We start from the raw sequence: 21749 nt of genomic DNA, 5'->3' as shown, positions 1-21749 counted from the left end.
GTCCAGCGACAGGATGCGTGGAAACGGTTCAAAGCTGCACCAGGGGAGGTTTAGAGTGGACATTAGGCAGCACTTTGTTACTGAGTGTGTGGTCAAACACTGGAACAGGCTTGCTAGAGAGGTGGTCGATGCCCCAAGCCTGTTAAGTGTTTAAGAGGCGTTTGGACAATGCCCTTAATAACGTGCTTTAACTTTTGGTCAGCACTGAATTGGTCAGGCAGCTGGACTAGATGATCATTGTAGGTCCCTTGTTCTGTTCTGTTCTGTTCTATTCTATATATTTATACTTCCCAGTGCGTAGATCACCTTTAGAAAAGGACAGTTTGCTGAGTTACAGAAGTCCTTCTGAAAACATTGTCCATTGCAATTCAAAATGACAAGATGGGAAGATAAAATGATATACATATTGAAAAAAATGAACTACAGGCAATAGAAATCATGTTTGTACCTGTGCAGACAAATGCAATTTAAATTTTCACAGACAAGCTATCCCACAGCACATTTAAAATACTGAACATGATTTCTTCTCCTCCTTAAATATTTCTTTAGAGGAGTTGTTGTTGTGTGTGACATTAATACGTGTTCATTAGCTCTGAAACCAGTCAGAGGAAATGGCAGATTTCTACACCTCTTTTGGGCAAGTTCTCTATTTCCTTGCTAACATTTTGCAATTATTAGCATTTTAGTCATGTTTCACGTGGGAGGTGAGTGATTGGAAACTTTATATTTTACTTCAGTTTTTTTAAGGCCCAGTTTCATTAGATTTTTCCTTCCTAGTGACAGGAGTTTACTGTGGCAGCCTGGAAAAGTTTCCATATAATGATGGCTTTTAAGCATTATAACTTGAAACTATTATTTGTGTTTTCATAAATCGAGAAATAGTTTTTTTTAAAAGACCTGATGCAGTATGGATTGAATTTAGACCAAAATTATACCTGGGTTTGCTGAAGTCAGAGAAATACATTTCTGCTAGTAGCTGCCAGTTGATCCCGCCGTTATTGCTGTACTGCAGCAGCACACCTTCTTCTCTGCTGTCTGGTTTATTGCACGACGGACTGTCTCCTCCTATCTGGATGTAAAACTGGACAAAATCCACCCAGGTTGTGTCCAAATCCCAGCTTACCAACTGCCTTTTTCCAGCCTACAATAGAAAGAACAGAGAAGGAATAATAATATTAAATATGACATCTTCACTATGAATAGACATGTTTAAAGTCAAACACAGATGAATGTTGTGCAGAAAATTGCACAACCTGGAGGGCACTGAATTTTGTGTTAATATGACATTTTTTTGTCTTTCAGAGAATGACTGTTCTTGGCCATCTTTTATGTCTTAATCACTGCTGTGACCCCACGAGCATTTTTGTTGTTACATTTCAACACACAATGCAACTTCACAACGCAATTTCAAGACAACTATTTCATCTCATTCCTTCAAGGCGCCAAGTACCTTCAAAAGACAAAGAGCAGACCCTGGGAATCCTGAACCAACCGGGGTTAAGCGTTTAAGCATTCAGCTTTTTAATCATAAAATATAAAGTAGTAAAAATTTCTGAAGTCTCATTTTCTCAGTCAAATCTTGCACTGTCTAGGGTTATCTGGTCATCTGAAATTATAGCCTTTATAATACCTGTTGCTTGAAGCCTATCTCCTACACAAGAACAATGGAGGGACATTTTCTCTTCATGCCTCACCTGAGGAGGATTTGTTCCTACACAAAACTGTGCTCTTTTCCTAGTAAGTGTGGTACTTCAGTCTCTCAACTAAAACCTGTGGATTTGGTTTCAGGTTTACCTGAGCACAGGTGAGAGAAAAAAACCAGCCTCATAACGTTTAGTGAACAGCTTTTCCAAGGATGTTTTTGAGTTCTAGCAGGAAGCAGCTCTTAGACATCGACATGGGGTCAATATGGTCACTCTGTGCACGTTGACAAAGTAAGTCAGAGCATATTCAGCTGAAAAAGAGCTATAAGGTTTAAAAGCCTTTTATTGTAACTGGAATTATCCCGTTTCCTGCTTCCCCTTGTGCCCTGCTGCTTGAGGCTGAGCTTGTGGGCTTGCTCAGCAACGAGCCTCCAAGATGCTGATATGTGATATGAAGCTGCCTGTGGTGAGGCAGGACATGGGGTGAGAGCAGTGTCCCTGCAGAGGTGACCCAGGTGCCCCATACCTGGCACAGCCCTGCCCTGGCACAGCACCGTGCCACCACAAGCTGTTATAGGTAGGGCAAAGCCAAATACGTGCAGCTGGAGAGGGAACGCGGGGATCATATATCTGCATTCATTAAAAGTAGCTGCAACCTGGCACCACCCCCCAGAACGGAGCAGAACTGGCAACATGCCTACCGTTTCTAATTCCCTAAAAAATCATGGGTTTGTGGCCGTCTCCAAGCACAAAAAGGTATCAAAAAGGAAAATCTGGGCTAAGTTATAAAATGACGCTTATTTTTTAAGTAAAATGTATGGTTTTCCCTGTACATCCCTGTTTTTCTCACTTGTACACCCATCACCCTCATGACAAATTTCCAGACAAATTTGAGATAAGCAAGTGGCATGATCCAGCTGGACGTAAGTAACAAGATTTATGAGCTGAGATTTAAAATATCATCTATGTTTTTTTAATAAGATGATAGATGAGTTTAAATCTTGTTCCACTCATCACCTCTTTCCTCTTTCTACCCAGTTCAGAGTAAACTAGCACAGACAAATGTCTGTGGTTTTCTTTCTCAGAAAATTCCCCTTTGCTGGTGTTACAGCCTGGGTCCATAGCTCATTTGTAGAGTCTACCAAACAGGCAACACCACACTGCAAGACTTATTTCTGGTGGCTGAACACTTGTGTTTTTGAAACTTGGTTAGCTTGCACCACTGATGACAACTAAAACCTGTGAAGAATCCTTCGATCCTCAAAAAGCTCATTGACGATACCGTCATACTGATGTTGCCTTGAATTATGCCTGCTGTTTTGGTTTATTTGTTGATTTACCCCCAGCTGAGCAAAGCCCTCCTGGATGGTGCCATGAGAGTGAGGTGGGCTCAGTCTTGGATGCAGCCCCAACCTTCCCAGTGTAGGCCCATGTGGCTAATTACTAGCCAAGGTGGCAGTGATTATCCCTTGGTAGTTTGCTTTCACTGTTTCATTTGGAGACCCACAGGAATTTGAAATTAACATAATCAAATCAAACTAGTAATGGATAATAAAGATGCAAACACCCTTGCTGCCCCATGGGCAGGTGCGTCCCGGCTGGCTGGGGGTAGCCATTGACCCGCCGTGGATTAAGCTCTGGCTTTAAAACTATTCCAGGTGGGTTTTCCATATCTACACCCCACTGCAGCTTTGCCTGCCAAAGGGTTAACCACAGAACCAGGTTAATTGAGAAAGGGCACAAGTGACATAAAACCTCAGAGGAATTGCAGGGGCTAATTGAAAGAGCTCTGTATTGCGAGCACACCTACAGTTGATTAGAATGAGTTGTAAAACAAAAGATAGAGAGTCAGCAGGACAAAGCCAACGTTAATTCTGGTAGCAGTAATTGATTATGGCAGTAAACATCAGACATTCAAATAAAGAGTGGCTATTTGAGCAAACGAAAAGAAATGGAGCCCATGAATATGAGCTCCCAAAACAATACAGAACTGTCGGGCAACTATAAAAATAATTTTTTATTATCTACCAGCACGGCCACTAGATGCCTTGAAATAGATCTAAACAGAAATTAAATAAACCACCTTCTGTTGATGGCACAGAGACTGCTACTACTCAAGAAATGAATGATAACCTAACCCTTAGAGATCAATAGAAAGAAGCCAAGAATTTCTAAATGAGTTTTTCACTCCTCCTTAGCAGAAATCAGAAGAAAGATCATAGCAGGTTAATTCTAATTTAGCAAACTACTTTTGAGAAACTTGGCATAAGGAACTGAGCCAGAAGGAAAAACATCTAACAGAGAAGACAATTACATAAAAAAATCCAATTATCACAATTAGCTAGTTATACTGATTGGTCTATTATGAAATTTTCAGCACAGAGCTTCATTTCCAGGGGAGCTGTATGTGAGACTACGTAGGAGTGCTGAAAATTATTTGATGGGTTAGATTTTTGTAATGAGGTAAACAACACACAATTACACAGCGTTGCATATTGGGTTATTCTTCTGGGACTAATCTGGCTCTCATGACAGCAGTGGCAGTTTGATCAAACCTTTAAAAGAGAAGCACATAGCTGCATTTATAGTCTTCCTTTCAATTAAGAACAAAACAAAACCCAGTACTAGACCCGAGGAGCAACAACAAAAAATAAATCTGTGATTACAACCCATAATCTTACATCTGGTCATAAAGATCTCTTTTTATTTTAGTTATAATTGCTATTAATTAGCAGAATTCCCTATATCTCTTTCCTGATCTATTGTTTTTGTCTGCAAAGCATCCAAATTGTACAAAAGAATATCCTCCTACATGCTAACCACTTTCTAAAAGTCTGGAGGGGTTGTTTTTTCACTAGTTGTGGCCCCATGACCTGAAATTAAGCTGCCTGTCCCTTGGAAAGCCAACCTTTCTCCGTCCCTCACCTCAGAACAGTACAGAACAAACAAACGGGAGCTGCTGAGCTGGTGGATGCTGAGAAAGAGCTGAGTCTTAAAACAGAAAATGCTCAACTAAGACAGTATGAATGTACACGCTTCCCAGCACATTGGCGATCTACTTCCTTCCATCACAGCTGTTAATTCTTGAATACATAATGCTCGTGTCCCTCCCTATCTCTTTGGATTGCTTTGTTCTTTACCTGCGGAGCACAGCTGCGCTGTTTAATGCACTTCTCACGCGGCGTGCAGCTTTCTGCCACCTTCCTTTTCTTTGCCGCGTAACCACATCACGCTCCATTCAAACCCCCATTACGTGCCCTTCTCAGTCTCCCAACCCTCCTTAGTACCTTGTTGAAGTAGAGCGAGGAGCCAGAGGAGATGACTCCACAGCCTTCTTCAGGCTTGACTATCTCTCCCCCAATAATTTCGTGCCACTCTGTCTTCAGGCTGTCTGGGTTCTCAAAATCAGACATGACAGTGGAAGGAAGGGTATTTTCAGGCTGACATTCAGTACCCCGAAACCCCGAGTCACACCTGGAAGGAAGAATAAACGTAACAAACTTTTAAAAACTTCGTTTGACACTGACAATTACTTAAGGTGGTGCACTTTTAAAATTAGATGTGAAATAACAAATCATTCTGGGATTGGAATTTTGGATTCTGGAAACAAACTAGAATAAGTAGATAATGGAAAAAAACTATATTTTATTTCTAAAAAAACAACCTTGTAGTGTCCAGAAAGGCTGAAGCCAGCAGGCAGTAGTCTGTGCCCTTGGTATTGCACCAGGTTTGACAGCGGCTACCAAGCAGCACTGCGATGGTCCCTGCTATCCTTCTGACCCAACGAAACAGCTCCAGCGCTCAGCTGGTCCCTGGGGTCCTTGTGCAAAGGGCTGGAGGGGCCACAAGGACACCTGCGGCAGGGCAGTCCTGTGCCACTGAAAGATCTTCCAGTGCCTGGATCTGCCAAGGGAATGGGTTCTCAGACAGAGAAGGGTGCAGCAACCGGCTGCTAATGTCGCTTGAATGGTCTAACCCTCCTCCCCAGTGCTTTTACTCTTTAACCTTTAATCTAAAATTAAAAACAACAGACAAAAAACCCCATATGCAAAACAGCAGGATACCTGAAGTGTCAGGAGACCATTGTTAAGAGGAACTGGCAAATGCTTTATACCTGCAAACGCCGTGGTCGCACCAGCCGTGCCCGCTGCACATGTTGGGACACTGCTGGCCGATGTAGATGTTGTCTAAGGCCCACTCGTCTTGGGCTGTGTAGTAGCACTGACTCCAGCGGAAACGTGTGGCGCTGGACCTTAAAACCAATAACAATGCTTTAATTTGTGATTCTTTACAGAACTGTAGGAAAAAAGATAAAATGCGACTAAAAAAAATAAAGTAAGTTGACATCACAATCACAGCCCAGCCCGGAAAGACTGGCAGAACTAAAGACAGATTTTTGTAAATTAACTTTCTAGATGATGCCACTTGCTGCACAGGGCTATATAATGGACTTTCCGGTCATTAATGACGTCTCTGAGGAAAGCTGCAGAGGTGTTACAGGGACTTTGTGCATTATTTTAAGATAAACCTATAAATGAATGTTATTGGATTTTTATTGAGTGCCATTCCGCGAGGGTCACAGGTTGCCAAACTAGAAAGGTGGATCTAGGGCATGACTTTGATTTTTATATTTTTGGTCACAGTTAAAAGGCTGTAAGTTGTGTAAAAAGGTTTATTCTGATATTCATTATAAAAAAATATCTATTAAATTAAAGTTCTTGAGTGTAAACGTTTCCCCCCTTTGAATACCAGCTATTTCCATTCAACAATAGTTCACTGGTTTTTATTTGATATAGCAATTTCTTTTTGTCAGGATGAATCGAAACTAGATTTTGCTCACATATCACTGGTGACATCATGATCACAAGCTTTTGACAAAGATCCTGTTTTATAGCACCTATTTTTTTCCACATTGCAAATAGCTTGCTCTTGGCCAACTACTCAAACAAAATGTGCAACAGCCAAGGTTTGTGGTGGGGAATCATTGGATTAGATTACTTGACTACATGTAACTAAACTCCGGATATTTGTAATATTCTTCAAGCAGAAAACCTTGCTGTAATTTCTCCATGCTAGTTAAATAGATTCTGTACAACAGCTTTATTTTTCTTTGTTATAGTAGAATCAGTTAACATTATCTATTAGAAAGTGCTTGATGTTGGCCCTCTAGGAGATTGTCCAATGCAACATTGACATTTTCCATGTTGGGTGACTCCTGCTAGCCAAGCCCAGCCTGACATCCACCACCCTCAAAAACCAAGGCTGGAGAAGAAACTGAATGATGAGGAGAGTAATTTTTGTCACCATCGAACCTTTCCAAGCTGCCCTGCCAACCTGTGCACATCCAACAGGCTACAGGTGTTGGCTAGTGACGGCTCCCAGCTGGTGGGCAGGGACCCTCCATGCCATGCTTGCGCCAGAATAAGATTAAGAAAAATACATTGCATATGAAATGAAACAAAGATGGGAAACTGTTCATCGTGACGGAGCAAAAGAGGCTGTGCCGGCTACGTGATGAGTCTGGGGAAAAAAGGGGGGGTGAGGGCAACGCGGGTGCTGAGGCTGGGACGTATATCTGTGGAGGAGACGGACAGGGAAAGCGAGGCTGACTGCACAGAATTAAAAATTAGACTTTAAATTGGGACAGGCATTTGCCTGGCCAAGGGCTGATTGGGCGGGTTGAGGATGAGAGGCAGGAGGTTCCTACGAGTAGGAGTTTCTCTCCTAGCTTGTTTCTGAGCCACATAACTACGTTATGATGGCACGGGACATAATGCTGTTATTCTAATTTAAGATAAAAAGTCCTTAACACCCCCCCCCAAATTTATGTTGAATAAGACCTATTAAAATGAATAATGTAAGGTGGCTGAGCCACCTGCTTGCACATATGGAAGTGAAAAAAATGGATAAAGGAGGCCCGTGCAGCTAAAATGCATAGTAGAGCAGAGCAGTCAGCCATCCAGTCCCATACTGGAAGCAATAAAAAGATTAGCTTAGCACATGCTTGAAGAAATTTTTAAAATACCAATTTTGAATTTCTTTAAAAGACAAGTGAAGCTGCCCGAGGGCTTAATTTTTAATTGAAATGACCTTGTTGTCTGTTTTAAGTATCTGTTTGATATTGCAAATACTGTAAGCATTTTTACAGCATGCAGAGCTGATCTGCAGGGGCAGATCTGCCGATTAAATACTCCCTCAGGATATAATGTATTGGTGGGTTACATTACAACAGCTATGAATTATCCATTAAAAGTGCACAATGCCAGTAATCTGGCACACGAAAGACTTCCTAAGCTTGCATAGGCACAATGGACAGTCAATATTCACCACAATTATTTACTGTTTATTTTTGGAGTGCTCTGAAGCCAGCACATCACCTTGGTGCTGTTGCTCACGTTCACTACAGAGCATAAACGGCACCACAGAGAGCCCTGAAAGGCTGCATGCTTCGGGAAGAGCCTTAATGACTGGTGTTAACTCTCACGTGCGCTGAGGAAAATAACAATACTGAAACCAAACAAGGGTTTTATAGCAGGCAAAAAACTCCTCCATGACCTCCCAGCACAATAAAATTGTGACAGGTTGTTTGTCCAGGTGACAGGAGGGACAGCATCACGACCGAGCTCCTCCGGTGTTCGTTAGTGGAGGTGTGTGGGTAGAGGTGGGGTGTGCGACTCTGCAGCCCGGGGGTATTTACAGAAAACTGGGGGGGGTGGGGGGGATTTACAGTGATATGGGGGCATCCCGTGGAAGTCTTGTGGTGCCCGTCAAGGGTGGGTGACTCCTGAGCACAGTTCCCAGCGCTGCGCTGCTTGGTGTGGTGTCGATGACATTTCCTCAGTCGCTCGCCGGCCGCTGCTGGGTGCCAACGTCCCTGCAGGGTGGCTGTGTGGGTACATCACAGCTGGTTTTGGGGCACCAGGTACACACCCGCCCTACACAAACTGTGGGGAGAGCCCGCCCATAGAATCATAGAATTGTCTAGGTTGGAAGGGACCTTTCAGATCATCCAGTTCAACCATCAACCTAACACTGCCGAAACCACCACTAAACCATGTTGTTAAGCAGCACGTCTACCTGTCTTTTAGATATATCCAGGGATGGTGACTCCACCACTTCCCTGGGCAGCGTGTTCTAGTGTTTGATAACCCTTTCAGTGTAGAAATTTTTCCTAATATCCATCCTAAACCTCCCCTGGTGCAACTTGAGGCCGTTTCCTCCAGGTGTACTCCTAACAAAGTACACCTGGACAAGCTCATCATCTCCCTCCTGCTGCAGGGGACTGCCCAGCCGCGGGGGACTGCCACCCTGCAAGGAGCAGAGGACAGAGACACACACTGCCGGGGCAGCTCCATTGTCCTTCTTCGGTCTCAGATGTTGGCTGCACATCAAGCTAAGAGTGAGCTTGCCACCGATTATTTCTTAGAAGCCCCTGGCAATGGATGCAGCCAGTGGCAGGGGATTTGTTTCCCTCGTTTAAGGGGAGGGGAGGAAGGGAGGAGTCGCGTTGCTGCCTGGAGATGAATGTTTGGCTGAAACGGAGGTGTGTCCATCACCTGGATGGCTGGGGACCATCCCCGGGGAGCCACATCCTAGCAGGCAGGGCTGTTTTTAGCTGCAGACAACAAACGCTCTCCCCCGGGAACAGCTTCCCGGCTGTGGGAATCCCGCGTCCCCCAAGGGGCTGCCCTCGCCTGCCCAGCTGGCAGGGAGGCCATGGGGGACCAGGGGAAAGCGGGGCCACCACCACCATGTGGCTGTGGGTAGCAAAAGCCCGCACGGATTCCGGCTCCTCGCCGGGCGGGGGGAAACGCACGTCAGGCTGAACTCGCAATTGGAAAAGCAGCGCCGCTGGAAAGCTGGCTCCGCTCGCTGTTTCTGAAAGCTTTCCAAGGCTGCTCTGTGCCTCAAGGTAACAACAGCTTAAGAGGATTATGCTGTTAAAAATGGTAATCGACAATTTAAAAAAGCCATGTTAATTAAGAAAAGAGAATAAGAAGCTGAGTGTCAGCTGCATTCTCAGTGATAAAACACTGGCTTTCTGGACAGTCACCATTTGGACACCTATTCAAATGGGAAGTGTCGTACCGAGGAGTTATGAAAGTGTTTTATTATAAGCAAAATAAACTTCCATACTTCCTCATATTTCTTTCAAGTTTTTTGATGCTACTGGAAGACTATCTGGCTTTCTGATGACATTATATCTGAGTCGGGTTGATGTCAAATAAAAGTCACCGTTGTTGCACGACATTTTACATATGCACAAAGAAACCATGGTGAGTCCCGGATGTATTGCCAGTGAAATGATGTTCTTCCTGTCATAAAATTTTTCAGATATGTGATTTAAAATAAAATGTCTTCTCTCCTGATATTAAAAAACCTAGTGATCTAATGCAAATTTATATCTGATAAAATTATATTTGCTACCTTCTGAGTTACCATAATTACATTTACCCAATTATCCTGAAACTCTCATTCAGTCATTAGGTGTTGATTTGTTTATGAAGTCAGCAACTGACAGCTGCTTGTATCTCATTAAGGCCTGTTCATATGTAAATGCCTCCCATAAAACTGAAATTAATTTTCATCAGCGTTGGAAATGTTCGGTGCAAGTACAATACAATTTCAGCAAGCAGGTGCGTACCTTTCGTTTCTCCAGTAGAAGTCTCACCGCTGCAACAGATTTCCTAACACCCCAAATCTCAGACAAACACGGGGACCTTGTGGACTCGTGCTTGCCAGATGCAGAGCATCTACAGATGTGCAGAAACACCAGCAAGCCCAGAAAGTTTTACAAAAGAAATAGCTGCTCTTAACCAACAATTTTCTGGTTGTACGAGCGCAGAACTGCAGCCTGACGCTGCCCAAGGTGCAGACCCTCAGCAAAGAGCTGTGCGTGCAGGGCTGAAAGCTCCAGCCATCCCAGCGGGGCTGTGCAGGGGTATGAGGGCACCTCGAGGCTACCGAGGGTCAGAGCAAGGCTAACGAGACCTTGAGCCCTGGTCCTGAGTCCTCGTTGAGGTGGTTTGTTTCCCTGAGCAGCTGTGGCGCTGTGCTCTCCCCTTTTCCCCCTTCCCCCCTGCCCCCGGCTCCTGCTCAAGCCTTAACCATCAGCGGGAATTATGAGTTGCACTTGAACTTTGGGGGATGGCTGGCAACACAGTCAAAACCCTGTCTGGAGTGGGGACCTAGATATTTTGTTCCCATGCGAATATGACTATAGGTCAATTATCTTACTCAGCCCAAGAGCCCTTTGAGCTCTCCTGCACAGCAGCGGGCTGCACGCCAGCATCTCCCCTTGAGTGGGGACACTCGCTTAAGGTTCTACTCCTCGAGGCTGAGAGATTCCTTCCCACAACAGATTCTCGGTAAGCGGTTAATAGCATGCTGAACTTTGAAATCTTAGCTAAGTGATATAAGGATTGATTGCACATATATAATCATTTAGACACAAACCGTTGACCAAGTCCGGGACCAGGATTGGATCCAGCCGCACCTAGACTCCTCTCTGAGAAGGAGTTTAGAAAGCAAAGGGGTCCTTTCTGAACCTCGTGACTCAACGGGAGGGTCTCCCTGACAGCTTGTCTGGCCCCGGCCTCTATGCAGTAAGTAATCAAGGGTACCTTTCCATTGAGTCCTGTAAAATACTGTTGCATTCACTATTAACTTTGTTAAATCACTGTTTTATATTAATAAATCACGGAATCACGGAATCTTCAGAGTTGGAAGGGACCTCTAGAGATCATCTAGTCCAACTCCCCTGCTAGAGCAGGATTGCCTAAAGCACATCCCTCAGGGCTGCATCCAGGCGGGTCTCGAAAGTCTCCAGAGAAGGGGACTCCACAACCTCCCTGGGCAGCCTGTTCCAGTGCTCTGTCACCCTCACCGTAAAGAAGTTTTTCCGTGTATTTGAACGGAACTTCCTATGTTCTAGCTTGTGCCCATTGCCCCTTGTCCTGTCACTGGGAACCATTGAAAAGAGCCTGGCTCCGTCCTCCTTAAACCCACCCTTTAGGTACTTGTAAACATTAATCAGGTCCCCCCTCAACCTTCTCTTCTCCAGGCTAAAGGCTAAATACTTCACTGCTTCTCTTTTATGAGTGAAGTTAATCACTCCGCCCACGACAGCAGCAAGCACAGGGCGGGATGTGTGTTTGGCAGCCCTTGTCTCGTGGGGACAGGCCAGAAGGAAGGTCCCCAGAGCCCCCTTCCCCTCGCCCCCATTTTGGCAAGGCAGAAGACCTGCCTCCCGCCCTCTGCACTATTCTTCCCGGCCATTACTAACTTTTCATCCATGGGTGCTTTTTGCAGCAGAGCGTGGGCGGGGAAGGGAGAGGAGAGGGCGGGAGAGCACCCCAAAGAAGACGCCTATGGAGCGTGTTCACTACCATGGCCCTGGGGTGCTGCCCTCTGTGCGGCCGGGGTGGTGGAGGAGCTCTAGACACCAAATGTTCACCAGAACCCCCCAGGTTTGTAAGAGCAGAAAGTTGCCCTTTGTTAGCAAGTGCGCTTTAAAAATGCAAAAAAAAAAAAAAAAAACCCTTCCCAATCTCAGCCCAAAGGAGCGACTGAGCCCCGGGTCTGCTCCTTGCCTGTGGAAAGGTGGGAAAAAAGAGGGAAGGTGGCTGAGATGCGTCTGGTGTGTTGGATTGCTTTTGGTGGGGAACATGCAGCCATCCTTCCTCTTCACCCTGATTACTCTGCAGCACAACAGAGTCGTACGGAAAAAGTGTTTTATGAAAAGCAAAGTAATGTTCAGTGGTAATTTGCTCCTTAATTACAAACAAAACTCTGCTAACAGACGGGAATCCCTTCAGATACAAGATAGAGTGTGAAATATTTATGATTTGTGCGCAGCATAAAACAGGAACCCGGCTATTATTTCATAGTAATTTCTCCCCACAGTCTCCTAAATTAAAATGGAATTATTTGCTTCTGTCATCTCATATGGCGAGGAAAATTATTAGATCCTAAAGAAAAAAAAAGGCCCACAACATTGATATTAACATCAACTATACAGTGTATAATAATAACTTTGAGTACAGTATATATCTTATAAATAAATATAAAAATAACAGCCTACTTTGGAGTATATCCTGCAAAACTGTAGACAGTTTTTTAAACTCCTGAGTGCCTATTTAAGCCACAGATTTTACAGCTGGTGGCACCCAATGGTATGTAATATTTAGTACATTATAATCTAACTACAAAATAGTTATTCGTAGACTTACTTGTGCCATTTGGTATTATCTGACTTGATACACTTTAAAGATTCAGTATTTGTCCCTGATGTTTTGCCTGGAAATAGGGAATTCTGAATATTGGCTGTACAGCAAAACTGGCAAGTGTTTTGGAAGAAGGTGTCATCGCTGGGTGGTTGATAGAAATAGGCTGTATTGAGGCCTTGGAGAGTGCAGGAAAATGATGAAGCACAGAGATATCCAATGATAACTTAATCTGAGCAAGCTCTCATTGCATTTGCTGTGATGCATTCAAGTTGAACACGAGCAAGGTGTAACTCTAATTGGAATAATTTAATTCTCAAATGAAGGAAGCCCTGAAGATTATTGAGATTTACGTCAACTTTTTATTTGTATATTATAATAAAGCTTTTAAAATCAATAAAGGAAGAAATTATCCAGTTAAATAAATAAAAATGTTAAGGCAGGCAAAACAAGTTTGATTACAATAAGATGAATAGGGTAGGGCTTTTGGTAATTTTTGTTGCTCTTTTTTGTGGAAGAGAATGTTATTTTTGAAGACATGCTATAAAAAGAAACAAGAGGTAAAAAATTCCCAGAAATGAATCATTAGTTATTGTTTATACAAGGCTTTTGGTCTGAAGATGTAAACAATAAGGAATGTGCAAAATAAAAATTAGCAATCCAAATAAAGCCTTCCTCCAGTGGGCCGTTTACAGACAAGCACCACTATTTTTGAAAAGGTCTGAACTTTATTAGAAGAGTCACAGCATGTATTAAAAACAATCCTAAACAATAGTTTCTGGTGATTTCACGTACATGTCGCTCTCTAATTATGTAAGGAAAGCGTTTTATATTAAATACCATCAACTGGGTCAGCCCTGGGACCCTGGCACCCCGGCACCCCACCCACCAGCTTGAGCATGGTCTACAGAGAACTTGATCTTTGTCACAGCAATAGAAAAGCAGATGAACTATCTGCACTCAATAACAACAACCAAAAAAAAAAAAGAAAAAAGAAAGAAATGCTAAGAAACGCTCACCAAGTCTTCTGTGGTAAAAGGACAGTGATTCTCCTCCACTGAGTAAATTCGCTGGAGTGGTAAATACTTGCTGATGTAAACTCCTGACAGCTCGGCATACTTGGAAGACATTCCTTGAAGTGAAATATTTCAAAACCAGATTTAGTGTTGAGGCAGAATTGGGAACAGAAGCGAGGGTTAAACATACACAGAACCAGGAGCTTGCCCGGGTCTAAATGTTGCAGCAAAGGACTCAGAAGCAGAAAAATCTTGGCACGATACAAAACATTTATCAGAAAATTAACAGTAGCACAATTTAGGATAGGAGCAAGCCATATTGCTCATTTAAAGAGGTAGACTTAGCATTAGTGACTAGTAATTTTTCATTTTCCTCCATGAGGATGTCTAGCTGCTTGTTTTTACTATTCTCACCCCCAGCATCTAGCGCTGACTATGGATTAAGTCTACAAGTCCACTATGGAATAAGTCTACAAGAGTAACCTCCAGACCGTTACACCAGTCACTTCAGAGACCTACTTGCGATCCCTTGCTGGGGATGCTGGCTCCCTCCACTCCCTCCGTCTGCAGTGGGGAGCAGCAGTAGGAATCGCCAGAGCCACGCCAGAGCACCCAGCCGGGGTCTATTGAAGGTGCCTCCAGAGGCCCTTACCATGATCTGCAGCTGTATTACCTTTGACACCTACAAGTGGTGTAAATTCCCCCTTCCTGCTTCTATGTTTCTTCCTATATTTAACTCAGATTCCTACAGAGTTCTGTTCCCCAAATTTTCTTTTTTTTAAGAAAATCTGATCATTATTACTTGTTTATACTAAACATAAAGGCAGTCCATTATCCCCGACTTTCACAGTTTTCTAGACCTGCCCTTCCCGTGTTACTCCATTTTTCGGCAATAGTCTATTTATTTATTTACAGATTGCCAGAACTGCACCCAAAACTTTTGTGCTATGGTTTTGATGAGGTTCTAATAAAGCACTTAAAAGCTGTTACCGACCTGTGTGTTTCTTTTCGAGCTACCCATTCAGAGAGCCCATTCTGCCATTAGTCCCACGGCAGAGCTCCTCCTGACAGTCCCCACGTCTCCGAGAGCCTTTCGCTGTTCGCTGCTGTGCTCACCCCCATCTGGGCTGTCAGCCACACGGGGGGCCTTTGGGACAGCCTCTTGCCTATGCAGGTAGCCTATTTTGACTGCTATGAAACTAATAGTAAAGCAGTGATTCCCTACAGCAGTTAAAGTCATTAAGAGTATTTATATAGTTAAAATATATAGTAATAGCTATATATTAAATATGAAGGGGACAGAATATATTATTTTACAGAGAAAATTATTGCTCAAATATCTTAGAGTATTAAATTAAGATCTGATAGCTTATTCTGGGTTTTTTTGTTAGTTTTTTTTTTTTCCAGTAGGTTTTCAAAAGGCTTAGTTTCCTTTCCAGCAATTTTCAAACATTTTTCATTGATTCATCTCCCTTAAAAGACCTTATAAAACAGGATCTGATCAGTGTGTGCGAAGCAAACAAAACTTTCAAACATTTTAATTAATTAGTGTTTTGTGTATTCGCCAGATTACGTCCTTGAAATATACTACAAATAGCCTCCTCTTTTACTCTTTTATCACAGCAACATGGGCGGTGTGAGATTTGGCGGCAAGTTCTTCTCTCTGAACTCAGCTCCACCGAGAGAGGAAAGGAGCACTAAAATCTGAGGGCAACTGATCTCCCACTGATGGCAAGGACAAACCCCAAACACCCACCCCTAGAACTATTCTTGGCCATCATGATGATGCCTGACAGGTATAAAAGACACAAACATTGTTTGAAATACAGTATTTATAGCTTTCCTCTGAATTCTGTTTAAGGTAAGACAGCATTACTTGGATTTGCAAAGCTTAAAAAAATCCAGTTACTGCCATTTCTCTACTCTGCCCACCAAAGTAAACGTGGTGAAACACAGCATGGCAAAAGGTAACAGGCTGGTGCTTTCGTTGCTCATAGAAGATGTGGGACTGGGCATTCAAATCCCCCTGTGAAAGGCAGTGAAAAGGCACCAGGACCGGTTCCCTGACACCCCCTGAACCTGCTCGGAGGCAGCTGAAGGACCTCACTTAGTTCACCCTGAGGACAGGGAAAGTCCAGTTTGCCATCTGAGAGGGAAAACAAAAGCGCAAATTATGGCCAAATGCGCTATCGCGTCTGTGCTGAGATAGGGCTGAGCCACATGGGGAAACAGCCGCCACCACTGTGATTTGCACTTCTAGCAGAGACAGGGAAACAGCCCGTCATTACGGCCCTGGACTGTGTTTGAACCAGGGATGGGAGATGAAAGGCTCTACATTACAATCCCCCGAAGGAACGCGCTTTCCATTTACGAAATGGCTGCGCACAAGGGCAGAAAGAATTTCTATCCATTTAAATTCCAGGAAACAGTAGATGCATTTTGCTTTGAAAAACAAAGCAATAGCACAGGAAAGATCTCGGTCATTACTCTGTAGCTCTAGCTGTGCCCCAGTTTTTTTCGCAGCCTTGGTCCACGCCATCACAATTCTGCGTTTCAGGCTCTCCGATACCTTTCTTCCAAATATCATGAAGAACATTAAATACTTTTATTTGTTATTTTGACTGATTCCAACTGAGAATTTATTTATAGAAAGGGCAACGAGGAAAACATCCTCCTTTGCTCAATGCCACCAGTATATTTCGGCTGATCTTTGTGTAAGCAGAGTTTATGAAAGACAAAGGTCCTCGCTGCCAGCCTCACCTCCTGAACAAGATGCCACGTGAGGCCATGGTTGGTGGAGTAGTCCAGCTTCACCTGGTTGTCCATATGAGGAGTAAACGCCTGACCGCAGCCCATCACTAAGTTGAACTGTATCATATACGAAGCTCCGATCTGCATAGACTGGGTCTCCACGTAGCGCATGCTAGAAGCTAACTTCGAATCTCCTGTGAAACTGAGAGATGTAAGGAAAGAATCAAGATCCATTCCCAGAATAATTCAGAATGGAACATTATGAACGGTTCTGTGTTAAATACAGCGGTACTTCTTTCTTTGTTCTGCAGACTGGCACATGGGATGAGACCACGCACAGAAGCATCTTTCCGCTGGTACTTCTGCAAATTACCAGGAAGGCCTTAATGTATCCCAGAGTGTGAAACACTGAATTATTCTGTTAGCTCATACTATATGCTCTTTGTATTAAGGATCGAGTTAGGATCAAGCAAAGGATAACATACAGAAAAAAAACAATAAAAAGAAAGTTCATTCCCCAGGAGTGTCCATTGCCTAAGGTCATGTCACAGTAACAGCTGCAATTTCATTCAAGCACTGGACAGTAAAGATACACAACATTTAGTTAAAAGTATTCTTATTACATAGACTTTTCATTCCATTGATTTTCAAGTGATTCTACATGCAATGCATTCACTGACTTTTGACCGTGTTTCACAATTAATATTGCTTATTCTCAGCTTGTTTTCTGCAGGATGTGCTGATGCAGAGTCATAACACACTATCCAATGGATTACAGAAGATGATTTTGGCCATAGTAACTGACAACTTGGAACACACCAAGCCTCATATATGATAGAAGGTGCCCAGTTACAATATACATGGTAACACAATATGTAGTTTGAAATTTCAAGGTTAGTCAATCTGAATGGAGGGGTTTTTTCCTTGCACTATTCAAAAGGAAAAAAAAATATATAAAAAAAAAATGCAAGAGAGGTATGAGGAGGACGTAATAACAATTTAAACTTTGAATCTTGCACACTAGCTTTCAAAACAGAATGTTTTTAAGAAAGTTCACATAGAATGAAAATCACCTCCCTCTCCATAGTTTGAGAGGTTTAATTAGTGTCTTCAGAAGTACGGTAGTCCTTTCAGCTTCAATATTTTCCAAGACTATTCTTAAATGTGAACAATTTAGGACAGGGACTGCATCTACTTAAAGAAAATCCCTGCAAATCATCATGCAGCAGTAAGGAACTACATTCAGGACACTGGTGCTGAAGAGAATAATCTAGTTCAGCGTTGCCCTCGTGGTTGAGTAAGTTACAGTTTATCAACTTAAATGAGAAATCCTAATTTTTGTACATGAAAACATATTATCTTCTTCCCCTGTAAAATTCAAGGTCACAACAGACTCAGTGTAAGGATTAGGAACACGAGTCAGCATTACTTAGCACTCTCTTAAATTAATTCACTGACCCACACTGTTTTCTATAGCTTCCTTTCCAGAGAGAGCAGTTAAGCCTTGAATGTCAGCATCCTACCTTAAAGCTTTAGAAGAAATTACTGAAAGCTGACATTAGTTTTTTCATTATCAAATTGGTGTTGGTGCCAGTTGAGATCCAGGCTCCTTTTTACTCTCTGACCTTGTTCTCTGTGGCTTCTTGTCCTAAAGGATGATGCAACTCATGGCGTTATATGAAACTACCCAGTCTACACCCATCAGCACCATGAGCTAACTGTGGATGGACATTCCCTTCACCTCTAGGGCACTGTCATGGACAACTGGACCAGAAGGCAGCAAGTTGCCTTGGAAAACTGTATCTGAACTGTTTGCTCTTTCATTCAGTGTTGTCAGTGTGTTTCTCCTCAATGGGAAGGATAATTTTAAGCGAGCAGAGCATGTAATGTACACTCGTCAGCGGTCCAGCTGGCAACCTACGGTTTGTGGCTTCATTGTTAGGACTGAATGCAGCTCAGAAGAATTTGTTTGGATAATGCCTGAATTTATTTTTCTTCCAAGCTTTATCTTGTACTTTTCAAAGTGACATGTACCGCAGATTTAAAAGTTAAAGCTGACTTGGTTTGACGTGGCTTTAGTTTCTACAATGCAGCTTGAAATTTCATGGCTGATGTGGGAAATCAAAGTTTTACTGAAGCCCTCTTGGGAAATCTGTGCCGGTACAACCAGGCTCTTCAGGTATCAGTCAGCCATGTGCAGTCTAATCAGCTGAAAGTTATATGTAGCAAAGATTTGGAAAATGATATAGCATTGCACACAAAAACCTGGGCACAACACATCACAGTTATCTAAAGCTCATCTGAACAGAATAAAGGAGTTGAAACTAAACAGTTTGATGAAGCATCTGCCCAGAACCTGTCTTCCCCAAAGTGATGGAAGACAAGTGAAGGACTGGTACTCAGCATAGGTGCAAAGAATTAAGTCTTTCATTTTGTCTTTGTCTCCACGAAGATTTCCTCTATTCAATATTACTGGGGTAAAACTAGCAAAAATATAATCTTAAACACTAGTCTTTCTTACTGGTGGCATTCAGGTCATGATTAAAACACTTTAAGTTTAGTATTCATTTTCATTTAATAACTTAGCCACAGGACATTGTACACAGTACATTAAGTAAGCATTGTTTTAAAGTCAAAACAGCTCTTTAAAATGGATATTAAAGAAATGTGAGAAAGGAAGCTAGTGATGAGATGAAGACAATCTGTGATGCTCCATAAGAAGCTTTTTTAAACAAAGAAAATCACATTATAGGTTCACAAAGTCCTTTGTCATCCACAAATTGCCTCCAGCTGAACAAGGGTAGCATTAAAGGTGGGGGGCTCCACCTCACTTTCCACTTCTTTGCTCTCCAGCTCTCCCACGTACGTGGTCGGGGGTACCCTCTTCTGCTGGAATACCAAATGTTTTCATTGTTCTGGGAGTCACGCAGCCAGAATACATTTCTGGATTTTGTAAAAGACAGAGTAATGTCCCTGGCATAACAACAATTAACTAAAAAATCTTGAGAAATGAGAATGCAGAGGCTACATTTTTGTATAAATATGTAGCTGTTAGTTGGTTTCTAGTGCGTATATAATTAGACCTGCGGAGGCGCAGGAACACAATACCCATAGGTGCCCTCACAACAATCGCTCTCCCTCCAAGCACTGCCAACTAATTGGTACTTCTGGGAATGATATCACAGCCAGTGTCAGCCAATCTGCACTACTCCAAACTGCTCTGGGATCCCCAGAGTTACCACGTTTTCAAGGCCGGTACTTTCAGGAATACAGAAAAGCCACATGGATGCAGCTGGTTTTGTAAAGCTGCATTGACCGAGAATATTGACGTGATGGCCGAACACTCACGCAGCCCCAGCTCTGCTTCCATCAAAGGCAGGAGACGTTTATGTCTTTTTACACCACATCATACCTACTTTGCTAAATAATTCCTAAACCTATTAATATATTTCAATTAAGTCAATTACCCAAAAGAAACTTTCTGCGTGTTACAGAGTAATAATTAATCTAAAAGACAAAACATTTTATAAATACAGGTAAACTATCAAGCTGATGTAAGGCAACTGTATTATTTTGCTCCGTAAGGATAGCTCATTGTGAGCCAGATTTACAGTCTTCCCCCAGGCTGCTCCAGGGACAGTGGGACACTCTATTGTCTGTTACATTGGAATCATAACGTCGTAATCTGACTGAAGACAGTTTATTTATATAATGCTAAATTTTTTTGTGTCCAGATGAATATTTAACAAAAAGAAAAAAGTAAGTGTTAGCATCCTTATCAATACTTAAATGCACTTCAGGAAGTGCCTGTAAATAGTCTGTAACGCTCCGGAGGCGTTTGGGTCAAAACCAAATGCTGCATATGAGCATTTTGGAGAAGTGATGAATTAACGTACATCATCAAACATTTGATTTTAAAAGTGTTCTGGCATCTTTTCAGTATACTCAATACACTTGCTGTAATCAAGTCTAAGAACCAATCTGAAACCAAACATTGATAGTTACAATCAAATAAAGTGACTATTCCAGATAGAGACTATTATAAAACACTCAAAAATCACCTTTGCTCAAAATATATGTATATCAACAAACCCCTCTTTTCTAAATGAAGCCAGATGCTGAAAAGAACCTCCCTCTTCAACAAAAACACCTGCCTCTCCTCAGATTTCCCCTATTTTAAGGATAAATATTTCAGATTTACAGATTCTGAGGCAGAAATGGAGGCCTAATAGACAATTAAAGGCAATTCAGTGAAAATGGGCCTGGGGATGACACGCTGTAAAATGATTTATAGCATATTTACCATAGTTCTACTAATGAAAAAGCAGTTGTCAGACTTTTCTCAAGAGGATGGTGTCAGTGCTACTGCAAACCCTGCTCATAGAAAGTCATGAGTTAGAAAATGAGAACCAAATGGACTCACAGCTGGGAAAAGCCAACAATAATTAATTTAACTAGCAGCCATTTGTACAGACTTTGTGTAAGTTTAAAAATTTCCCTTGAGAGAAACAAGGTCAGTGAAGGATAGAGTTCATGTCTTCCATGTGATAATGAAAAATACTTATACATAAATAGTAAGGAAATATTGCAAAGGCTTTGGTTCTTTATTTGATGCATGGAAAGTTCAACATTTCCACTATGACTGAGCACTACAAATCCTAGCCAATATATGGGATGGAGAATTTAGCTTTGCTTTTATTATTTTGATTCTGATTTAGAGTCATAGGGGGAAAACAGAGGAGTCTCTGCTATCTTAAATAACCTACCCCCCTCCCCATGATAAACTGGCCTTACAAGAACAGAGGGAAAAAAATATCATTAAAGGGCTTTCATTCCCACTCTTTGATGAAGAAGACGCAAACAGTTTGAGCCCTAACATGTTGTTTCATTTTAATGAGCAGCGAGTACCTTCCTTGTCCTTATTAAAGTGGTTAATGGTGCTTCTACTGCCTCATTATCACCCCTAGAACACATTCCGTGTTGTTCCTACGGCTAAGCCAACTCCTTTTAGTTTGACAGATGATCAGAAAGTCAAATCAGATTGCTCAGAGATACTTGTTAATAAAATTCCAACAGTGTTTCTCTGAGTGCCCATGGGGACACTAAAATTATTT

The 21749-nt window shown here is 42.4% G+C and overlaps 1 protein-coding gene across 1 annotated transcript in view; it reads right to left on the bottom strand.

The window, feature by feature from the left end:
• Positions 1 to 21749, bottom strand: part of RELN (reelin) — a 293644-nt gene that overhangs the window by 74220 nt on the left and 197675 nt on the right. Inside the window, exons 21-25 of the mRNA XM_054208749.1 lie at positions 16645 to 16837; positions 13888 to 14000; positions 5758 to 5895; positions 4931 to 5117; positions 936 to 1141 (exon numbers count right to left, since the gene is read on the bottom strand). Of these exons, the coding sequence (XP_054064724.1) occupies positions 936 to 1141; positions 4931 to 5117; positions 5758 to 5895; positions 13888 to 14000; positions 16645 to 16837 (837 nt within the window). The remainder of the gene's footprint in view (positions 1 to 935; positions 1142 to 4930; positions 5118 to 5757; positions 5896 to 13887; positions 14001 to 16644; positions 16838 to 21749) is intronic.

The sequence above is a fragment of the Rissa tridactyla genome, chromosome 1 (assembly GCF_028500815.1).
Source record: "Rissa tridactyla isolate bRisTri1 chromosome 1, bRisTri1.patW.cur.20221130, whole genome shotgun sequence".
Taxonomy (NCBI): Eukaryota; Metazoa; Chordata; class Aves; order Charadriiformes; family Laridae; genus Rissa; species Rissa tridactyla.
Note: the sequence above shows the minus strand (reverse complement) of the source record. Positions and strands in the feature narration are given on the sequence as shown.